Source organism: Heptranchias perlo, chromosome 4 (assembly GCF_035084215.1).
Source record: "Heptranchias perlo isolate sHepPer1 chromosome 4, sHepPer1.hap1, whole genome shotgun sequence".
Lineage (NCBI taxonomy): Eukaryota > Metazoa > Chordata > Chondrichthyes > Hexanchiformes > Hexanchidae > Heptranchias > Heptranchias perlo.
Genome location: NC_090328.1, coordinates 30232639 through 30243850, shown reverse-complemented (window position 1 = coordinate 30243850; position 11212 = coordinate 30232639). Strand labels below are relative to the sequence as shown.

At 43.5% G+C, this 11212-nt stretch overlaps 1 protein-coding gene across 4 annotated transcripts in view; it reads left to right on the top strand.

The window, feature by feature from the left end:
• The first annotated feature begins 343 nt into the window (after positions 1-343).
• The window catches only part of sv2ca (synaptic vesicle glycoprotein 2Ca), a 143095-nt gene continuing 132226 nt past the window's right edge, over positions 344-11212 (top strand). For all 4 annotated transcript variants that reach the window (XM_067982156.1, XM_067982157.1, XM_067982155.1 and 1 more), the window contains exon 1: positions 344-914. In XM_067982156.1, coding sequence (XP_067838257.1) covers positions 344-914 — 571 coding nt within the window. The remainder of the gene's footprint in view (positions 915-11212) is intronic.

Below are 11212 nucleotides of genomic sequence, written 5' to 3'. Positions count from 1 at the left end.
AACAAATATAGTAATTTTTGTTTTTTGCTCACTGTAAGACTCCATTTGGAGTCAGTCAATTTAATTGCCATGGTGTTATGCCTGATTGGGTTTTTCCCTCTCATTCTTTTGTTGTGTAGCTCCCCGATGATGGGAATATAAGAGAAAAAAAATCATCAATCACTAGCTGACAACACTGAAATTGCAGCCCTAAACTCCAGAGCTTTTTGAGTGTGTAAATTAAAAACTTAATGCCAGAAGCCCAAACCCAAGATTCCAAATTTGGAAGGTGGTTCTTTCTTTCTGTCTGTCTCGTCTGGTAGAGTCTGTTCGCTGAAGCAAGGCGTCTAAGATTGGAGAAAGGATGGATGATGCTTACAGGGACAGGACTACCCTGATGAGGGGTGCCAAAGACATTGCCAAGGAAGTTAAGAAGCAAGCTGTAAAGAAAGCAAACCAAGGAGCAGACCACACACAGGATGAATACACCAAGACGTCTTATGCTAATTTTCAAGATGATGAGGGCTACAACTATCGCGGAGGGACTTATGGAGAAGAACCTCTTGAAGATGAAGGCTCAAGTGATGCTACTGAAGGCCACGATGAGGAGGATGAGATTTATGAAGGGGAGTATCAGGGAATCCCAGATATGGGCCAAAGGAAGGAGAACCAGGTAGCCATAGGGCAGCCTATCTCAGATGAGTACAAGGACCGCGAGGAGCTGGATGCTGAGAGGAGGGCCGATGAGGAGGAGCTGGCGCAGCAGTATGAGCTGATCATTCAGGAGTGCGGGCATGGCCGCTTCCAGTGGGCACTGTTCTTTGTGCTGGGATTGTCTCTCATGGCTGATGGGGTGGAGGTGTTTGTGGTGGGCTTTGTCCTGCCAAGTGCCGAGACGGATATGTGTGTAGAAAACTCCAGTACAGGATGGCTGGGTGAGTAACTACATTGATCTTTATTCCTTTGAATTCCATTACGTTTTTCTTTCAAGAACAAAGCTGCATGTCACCTTGAGTTATTTTTTGTAACCTTTCATTCAGTTTTATGATTTTGTCATGCCAAAATCCAATACTACATTGGCTTTCCCATCATTAAACTATTTGCCAAAAATATAAATGAAAGTGAAAAGTGTGATAGTGTTTCTTGTTGTTAAGATCTACTGTCTGAGATGACTAGGAGAAAATATTAAACTGCTATAAGTCAATAGTTGGTTTCCTGCAATATCACTGGTTAAGAGATATGCATCCATTTGAAAAAAAGCTACCTGACAAAAATGTTGTTAAAACTAAACTCTGGCATCCATTTTCAACAGTGATTATTTTTCAGACAATAAGATATAATACGTGAAAGCAAATACTGACCATAACAGCAATTACAAGATGCTGATGTCATTATGGACAAGTACTGTGTTGTCTTTCAAATATAAATTATACAATGTCTTCAGTGTGTCAGTATTTTAAAAGAATTTCAACTTTTAAAAATGAATTCCTTCAAATTGTTAGAGTAACAGCAAGTTCAGCCACTGAATGGATACATGTAGCATTAGTAGTATTTTAAAAATACAAGATCTCTCTGATTAATCATGAAAATATAGAACACACACATATATACATGGACACATACACACCCACTAATACATGGGTGTGTATGTGTCCAAACACAGGTTGGTGCACACACCATACACACACATACAGACACACACACGTACACATACACGTGCTGGTGCATGCACACACTTTCCCCACTGCTGGACACCATAATGCTCTAATTTACATATTTTGAGCCGGGAACATTCGAGGGCAGCTACACACTTTACTGAGTGAACCGATCTAAGCTATGGCTGTACAAATTGTCTTTGTCTCCTAATATGGGAGAAGGCTATTTTCCACCATGTGGCGAGGAGGGAAAATTCACTTCATTAATACACTGGAGAGGTTCAATGGTGGAGTCAAGGGGAACATTGTACAAGAGGAAGAAAGGGATAATATCAATAGATGTTCTAAAGTATAACAATCAGGGATAAATCTTCACCTAAACCCCACCTATTACCGCCTCCACGCTGTACCCATTGGGCAGTTTTGTAGCACTGTCATGGAAATATTGTCTATTATTACTAATATTAAATATAGAGGAAATAACTAGATAGTGCCAGCTTAGCTCAATGGTAGCACTCTTGCCTCTAAGTCAGAATGTTGTGTGCTCAAGCCCCACTCCAGTACTTGATTACTTAATCTTGACTGCAGTACTGAGGAGGTACTGCATTGTTGGAAATGCCATTTTTTTGGGATGAAACATTAAGCTAAAGCTCTGTAGGCCTTTTTAGATGGATATATAAGATCCCATGGCATTTTTCAAAAGAGATCAGGAAGTTCTTTCTCTCAGTAACCTGACCGATAGTCATCCCTCAACCAACACCTTCAAAACAGATTATCTGATTGCTGTTTGTGAAACCTTGCAGTGCACAAAATGGCTGATGCCTTTGTGTAAATAGCAACTGTGACTACACTTCAAAAGTAATGCATGGCTGTGTAATGCTTTGGGAAATCTAGAGGATGTGAGAGGTGCTATTTAAATGCATGCTCTTTCTTTCACCATTTCTGTTCTTTTATCTGTGGATTAATGCTCCTCTGCAGCTTTTCCGATGATGCTTCAAGTTTATTCAACGAGTAGTTGAGCCGTACATGCCAGAAAGATCCCATGTTTGATCCTTGGTCTGGGCTCAGTTACTCATCTGTGGTAGCAGAAAGGGCACTGGAATGAGCTTCAATGCTCTCTAGTCAGAGAGGGGAAGAGGGACTGGATATCTGGCTCGTGGTCACCACCAGGCAGGGGACAGGATTGGACTCACCTGTAATACTTCCTTCCATTTAGTGGCCTGCTGACATTCAAAGTCAAGGTTTACGTGAGTGGTTGCTTGGATGAGAGGGCAGAAGGAGAGCAGGGATGAGGAAAAACCTGGAAAAAAATGTTCCTTTGCATTAATAGAGTTCAGCTGTTTTACGTTTGGATTCTGCTACAGATGCTTTCCATTGTTCAGGTTTATCTTTACACTTATGTGTCTGGGATGAGATAAGGCTATATGTGCTCGTCCCCATCCTTGGCTGTTTCCTCCCCATGTAACAACCCTGCATTTCTCCACTTACTAGGAGAGGCAAAAAATCATAGACCTGCAGCTAACTGAGGAGTCCTCTGTGAAAAATTCATTTCCAACCCCTGATGGGTAAACAGGCAAGGCCCAGAGGTGCCAAGCCCATTAATTACAGAACTATTTGCCCTTAATTCCATATCACCCTGTTTTCCAGAAACCTATTGGCTTCTTGAAGGATTGTAAAGCTGTCACTCATCTCCTCTGTAATCCTGTTCTATAGGTCGATCGCCCCCTGGGTAAATTAAAATTTCTGGACATGCAACCTCACTCCCTACTTCCTTTGTTTATATGCATAATCTTTAGTTCTATCCAATCCCATCACCTCAAACACACTACTTACATATCGTTCTTGCCTTTAATAATTGTAAATAACTGGATGAGATCCCCTCCAAGTCTCCAATTCTTTAATGAGTACAACCCAAGACATCATGTCTATCTTCATAGCTCAATGATCTCAGGCCAGGGATAATTTTTTTGTCCTTATCTGCAATGTCACCAAAGTCATAATGTCCTTCCTGAGTTAACAAGGTCAAAACTTGACACTATACTCCGAATGAGGACTTACCACAGCCTTGTATAAGCCTATTATTGTGCTCTTAGTTTTGTAATGAATATCTTGGCAGTGTAGCCAGGATCCCGTTTGCCTTGGCTGGAGCCTGCTAACACTGCACCTCAACTTTGAGGGAGTAGTCAGTGGTCAGTCCCAAGACTTTCTCCCTCCCAGTTACCTTTAACTGAGACTAACTCATGTTTTATTCCATTCTATTATTACATGCGCCTATGTGTATAAATGTGCAGCTGTCCATACTGAAGGCTACACTGCCTGGATATTTATTCCAAAACAAAGACCACAATAATAGGCTTATTTGATGCTTTACTAAGGCCTCATTTGGACTACTGTTTCCAGCTTTGACCCCTACCAACCTTGAGCTCACTTCTCTACTATATCCAAGTCCATTTGAAATTTATTTTGTTGTTATAATTTTGCCACACAATTTGGTGTCACCTGGAATTTTAATTACTATGCTGCCTATGTCCTCCTTTATATTAATAATGAATGTATACTGAATAGAAAGTTACCCAGCGCTGAATTCTGAGGCACACTATTTAGAACCAGCCCCTATGATGGGGTCCACAATGCTGAGAGAGAATCTGTGGATGGCAGTCCGCCCCAAACAAGGTCATCAGTGTTAGAGGGGGCTTGGCCAGAGAGAAGACTCTCAAACTAGCCCAGCAGAACAACACCAGCCGTTATGCTCGTGAAATGAGGCATTCAGGCAGCTGCAAGGGCACGAGAGGGCCCACATGGAGGTCCAGGCCTGGGTCATGGTGTAGGGCTCCAAAGAAAATTTGGCAAGCTCATTGCTTGATCGGCCTCCTTCACAATGGGGCTGTTAGTCACTTTGAAATTTGAAACTGTGGCTGGGCTGCCGCTGTTTGCACAAGTAGCAGGCCTCTGCCGCACTTGCAGCCTCCCCCTGCTACAGCGGGTACATAGGATGCACTCCTAGTGGCATGGCCAGCAATATTTAAATAAGGTGCTCTCTCCCTGACCTCTCATACTCTGATAAGGTCAGGAATGAAGGTCACTGGCAGGCCCATCCCAGCACTTACACTGGATCGTCAGCCCTGCAGATTTTTGGCTCCATTCTCTAAACAACAATGAAATGGCAACATCTATTAATGAGCTTCTTAAACAAAATGTATTGCTCAGTCCAGCAATGAAAATACATGTTTCAGAACAGACTGTGACATTTCCAAGGGCCTGAGGCCATGTAATATAAAAGAAGGAATGAAATGAAGCTGAACCATGTTTGTACGTATCAGACCCTGTTGAAACCTTTGGAGTTCTAAAAATGTAAAGCACTGGTGGCCTGGATTTGGACCCAGTTCTGCCATCTGTACACAAGAGGATAGCTAATCAAAGGGTATGAAATCGATGTTTGTATTTCACTGTTAGGATAGCCCCACAAGTAATAAACAACATGAGTGAATTGTGTAAAGGACTAACTATGATTTACACTCAGTATAGTTTGTTTATACTATCAGCCACGGACTTCAAACCTTGTTTTCTTATGTTAAATACTGTAGGAAGTTAAGCAGGTTCACAATATAGTGAGGCGCTCAAAGCAGATTCAGTGACATCATTAAGAAAGCAAGGATGAAGGTCCCAAAAACTGAGGTTCTGGAATTCCAGGGCGTGGAGAAGACCTTCCGCCTGGGGTATGGGGCCAGGAATTTTGGGGAGGAGTCTTGTTTGGGGATTTTGCCCCATTTCCTTTGGCCAATTGAACTCCAGCAGGGGGAACTGTGGGCAGATCTTCCGCCCCAGCCCTCTACATCAAGGCGGAGTTCCCATGTGACCCAGGGAATTCCACCTTTTACACTCTGCGTAGGCCTCAGTAGAACTCATGCCAGCTGACGTGACTTCCAGTGAGGCTCATCAAGAAGCCTGGAATCTTTACATGGGGATCTGTTAACGTCACAAAGAGGTTCATTGGGAGCAGAAGAGGTAAAGAGCAAGAGAATTTTTGGGGCCTCCCCAGGCCTCCTCTCTGTTGTCAGAATGTTGCCAGGCTTTGGTCTGACACTCTGGGTCACTGGCTCGGGGCTAGGATGAGCAGGGAATCAGCAGAACAGGCCTCCAGAAAGTTATCTTTTTGCTTACAGAAGTAACTCAAGACATTTTCTACATTATATAAATGGAAGTTGTTGTTGTTGAATCCTGCAATCCATAATTTGAAGTACAGATGGATAGGAGAGCAGGTGTGCAACGGGCATAGAGGGAGCACTGAATTGGAAGAGCAAGCCCTGTGCCAATTTCTTCTGAGACCTGCAATTCTACATGTTTCTGTTGTTAAGGTTTGAAGTGCTTGTACCCATTTCCCGTGCAAGCCTCATTAAGACCCCAGCATTCATTCAAATATATTTAAATGCACATTTAGAACAATGCAACAGTGTTTGCTCGTTTTTTTCCATTTGGAATGGGAGCAAGAGAAGTTTCATGGGCACAGGAGCACTTAGATAGACTTTGAAAGGGTTTTTAAAGAAAATTATTACAGTGCCTTTACAATGCAATGTTTCTTGTTATGGTTTTCCATATTTATGACATTTTAATTAATACTGTATATCACTTTTTTGGACAAAATGGCAGCCGTTTCATCGGGTGGGGGGGTTGCTGTGGGGAGACGGGGTTCTCCCAGTCTCCCACTGCATCTCTGACAGGAGACCATCAGAAGCCCCCAGAAACAGGCAGAGACTCAGTGTGACCCAGTTACGGTGAGTCTCTGCTGCTTTTTTGGGGGGTTTCGCCAGTCCCCCCTGAAGTTACAGTGAAGGATTGGAATAAGCCCATGAAATTTCAGAGTCTTTGTTTTATAAAGTACCCCAAATACATTTGTTCATGGTTGAGGTGGTACAAGATAAAAGAAGGAATACCATGAAGACCAGCAGGCCCCAAAACATTCTACAGAGCTTGGCACATCTATCTGCTACAGAAAACTGCCTCAGCTAGCTACAGGTTGTATAGAATTACATTGAATTTACAGCACAGAAACAGGCCATTTGGCCCAACCGAGTCTCCTCCCCCTCAATTTACCATCTCACCCTATCAACATAACTTTCATTAGTAGGACAGAGCTTTGGCATCTGCAGCAAGGTCACCTCCAACAAACTTGCAATGTAGGGACAGCACTACCTGTGATTGGCATGATCACAATGCCCTTATTTATTATGCCTGTGGATCATTCCCAACTAGCTGGAGTGCCAAACAAAGCTAAGATTCTCACATCCATTTCATACAGTAGAACATCCGCTTTTCCAGCTATCAAACCAAGGGTAGGCATCAGCACTGCTCACCTATTTGCTCATAGACTCCATTTTGTGCCTTCACATTGCTTTGTCCTTTTGACGTTGCCCATCATTTCTTTCTCTCCTATCCCCCTTTGCAAAGGTTAAAAACTGCTGTGATCATTTTTGAGTCTCGAAAAAGGTCCCAACATTTTAATTCCCCTATAGCTGGTCACTCACCTTTGGCCACATCGATTTAATTTTGAGCAGTAGCCTTCAAGAGTTCCAAATTTCCTCCCTTCCTTATCCTCCATGTGCAAGGTTCAATCTGTGATCAACATAGATTAGCCAGCCACATAACTAGAACAATAGGTATGGTAGCCTTGCAGTTATGCTAATGGTCTAGGAATCCAGAGGTTGTGGCCCCGATATTTACGGGGAGGCGGGGAGGGAGCGGGGGAGCGCGGTAGCGGGGAAATGCGGAAATCCTGGGGACGCCAATTCGGCAGGACCTTATTATAATTTTTTAATTCCGTTTCCCACCGGCAGCCAGATGGATTGCCAGGTTGGCCGGCTGCCAGGAAGGAAAGCCTGTGTTGGGACGGTTCCCGGCAATCGGAGTTCGGGATCAGTGCTTGGTGGAGTCGGGGGGGGGGGGGGGGGGCGGGGAAAGAGAGCGGCAATCGGGAGGGAGGGAGGGCGAGATTGGGAGCCGATGATCAGGGCTTGGGGTTGGCCGATCGGAGGGCAGGCCGGAGATCGGGGGGGGCGGTCGGCACATCGTGGGGCAGGCCGGGGATCGAGGGTTTAGGGTGGGTCAACAGACTGTGGGGCAGGCCGGGTCACGGCAGCGAGAAGAAGCTGCGATCAGCAGAAGGTTTGCTTGAGGGGCCAATGACGGCTGCTTCCGTCTCCATTTCGCTGCCAGGTTTCCCGAGACCTGATTTAAATATGATAGTGAAGTGTCCTGCTTCTCCAAGACGTGACACATGCACGTCTCGCAACCCGCTGCCATAAAAACGTCAACGGGCGTGTACACGGTGGGTTGGGGACACATTCTCCGATCTTTAATTTTGAACCTACTCCCCCGACCCTCCCCTGCCTGTCGTGGGGGTGGCAGGGTTAAATAAACCCCTGTGAGTTCACTTTGGCTAATTGGGAAACTGAATTAATTAAACCTGGTGATTTGTGGGCTGGTACCAAATAAAATAACCATAAAGGCTGCCAGACATCTCATTCTAAACTTGCTCAGGTTATAAATTAATATTTGTGAATTTCTGCAAGTACCTTTCATTATATATGAGGAAAAATGTAAATGCTGCACTACACAGCTGTGGGTAAAAAGAATGCAGTGTTCCTGGTGACCTAGATGTCACTTGCCTTTGAGCTGGTATGTAACACGTGCCATAGAAAATCCAATAATTGGATCAACAGGTATCAACCACTAAAGGACACTGTTCCTTAAGGTCAATAGAGGGTCAACATTTTTTCTCTAATGAGAAAAACATCCATTTATTGGAGCCTTTTTTCCAGCTCAAGGGGTTAATTCAAGTGATGTTATTGATCCCTGATCCAATCTCAGTACCCCTGGAGTAGGTTTAATACTCTCATTTGGTGATGTACTTCCCTTGATGTGGGCTATCTGGCATCCACCAATATATTCAATGAAAACATCAGTTATAGAGGCATAACACTAATTGTGTAAAGAATTCAAAATATGCACTTCCTTTCTTTAGTAATTGACATCATAGAACTCAGAGCAAAAGTGATTTTATTTATTATGCACCATACTTTTTGTACCTAAATGATCAAAATGGTTGTGAATGCTTGATTTAATACAATGATTATGACTACCTAACTACTTAATTTTATGGCAACTGGTCCTCAATAAGTCAATATGACCTAAAAGTCGAGTTTCATCATCAGTAACCATTTAAAAATCAATTAGAAATAATTAAAATTTACTCTTAACTCCTCCTCCCCCTCCATCCCACTCTAATTTTTAATGTTTTTGCTTAAGCAATAAGTACAGATGAAATCATGGGGGAGAGGGGATTCTGACTGCAATGAGTAGTTGAGCTTGCCAGTGTGAAGGAGCTCGATTAACACAATCGAAAGACTATAATCCTTAAAGTACACTGGGTTAATGGCCAAGTCTACTGATGTTAATTCATGTCCCTCACAGTCAATCTAAGTAAATCCTTTCAGCAAATATCCTCAGTGATGTTATCAACACTCACCATTCAAAAAACTCAGGAGTTGGATAGAAAGAAACAGTATTAAAGTTGACCAGAATGTTGTATAATTATTTTGTTTAATAAATGCACATGGCTAGATTTTCAATTTTCAAAATATGGGAAAGTTGTCTGCTTTTGACCAACTATTGAAATCACATAGTTTTCAAACCTGCTCTTTCTGAGTGCAATTTTGTTAAGCACCAATGAAAATTAGCAGCCAATCATGATGCACCTGTAACGATCCCTTAATACTTCTCAAACAGCTCATGAGCCCCTTAAGTGGTAAAATATCAATAAGTTCATAAATGGAGCTGTGGAGTACACAATGGTTGTGGATAATGCCAGTTAAATATGTCACTTTAATGAACAAACCCTGCATGTACTGGTAAACTTAATAATGGAGAAACACAAACAGATTTCTGGTTATGGAGCGCGGCCCTCAAATGTGTAAATGAGGCCCTGACTGTGGATGTATGTCACTGAAGAGTGAGCAACTTGCATTTATATAGTGCCTTTAACGTAGAAAAAAAGGCCAAAGACACTTCACAGAAGTGTAATCAGATAAAAGTTGACACCAAACCAAAGAAGGAGATTTTAGGAAGGTTGACCAAAAAAAGGTGGGTTTTAAGAAGGGTCTTAAAGTGGAGAGACGGAGAGGTTTAGGGAGGGAATTCCAGAACTTATGACCAAGATGGCTGAAGGCACGGTCGCCAATGGTGGGACGAAGGGAGTAGGGGATGCACAAGAGGTCAAAGTTTGTTTTTATTCGTTCGTGGGATGTGGGCGTCGCTGGCGAGGCCAGCATTTATTGCCTATCCCTAATTGCCCTTGAGAAGGTGGTGGTGAGCCGCCTTCTTGAACCGCTGCAGTCCATGTGGTGAAGGTTCTCCCACAGTGCTGTTAGGAAGGGAGTTCCAGGATTTTGACCCGGCGACGATGAAGGAACGACGATATATTTCCAAGTCGGGATGGTGTGTGACTTGGAGGGGAACGTGCAGGTGGTGTTGTTCCCATGTGCCTGCTGCTCGTGTCCTTCTAGGTGGTAGAGGTCACAGGTTTGGGAGGTGCTGTTGAAGAAGCCTTGGTGAGTTGCTGGCGTGCATCCTGTGGATGGTACACACTGCAGCCACAGTGCGCCGGTGGTGAAGGGAGTGAATGTTTAGGATGGTGGATGGGGTGCCAATCAAGCGGGCTGCTTTGTCCTGGATGGTGTTGAGCTTCTTGAGTGTTGTTGGAGCTGCACTCATCCAGGCAAGTGGAGAGTATTCCATCACACTCCTGACTTGTGCCTTGTAGATGGTGAAAAGGCTTTGGGGAGTCAGGAGGTGAGTCACTTGCCGCAGAATGGCCAGTCTCTGATCTGCTGTTGTAGCCACAGTATTAATGTGGCTGGTCCAGTTAAGTTTCTGGTCCATGGTGATCCCCAGGATGTTGATGGTAGTGGATTCGGCGATGGTGATGCTCTTGAATGTCAAGGGGAGGTGGTTAGACTCTCTCTTGTTGGAGATGGTCATTGCCTGGCACTTGTCTGGCGCGAATGTTACTTGCCACTTATCAGTCCAAGCCTGGATGTTGTCCAGGTCTTGCTGCATGCGGGCACGGACTGCTTCATTATCTGAGGGGATCAAAGTTGTCAAAGTTAATTCCAACTTATCAAAGTTATCAAAGTTGGAGGAACGCAGAGTTCTCGGAGGATTGGAGAATGTTACAGAGATAGGGAGGCCATGAAGGGATTTTAACATGATGTGTCAACTATTCAGAGGACCAAGATGGAGGTCTGAAAGACACTGCATGTCTTAAAGATGGCACAAATGTAAGGCATTGATATTACTGTAAGGTAGCTATATAGGGACATAAAAGAAATGAACAATAACATAAAAGAAATTAACAATTGTTAAAGATAGGTGCGAATCTACTATACTGACACATAGAAATGTTAGTAAAGATGCAATCAGGAAAGTTAAATTAATAGGATTATACAATTCATGATGGGAAAGATGATGTATTGCAGGAAAGAATTGTCAATGGGCTATTCAACTCGTACAATCTCCATCACTCT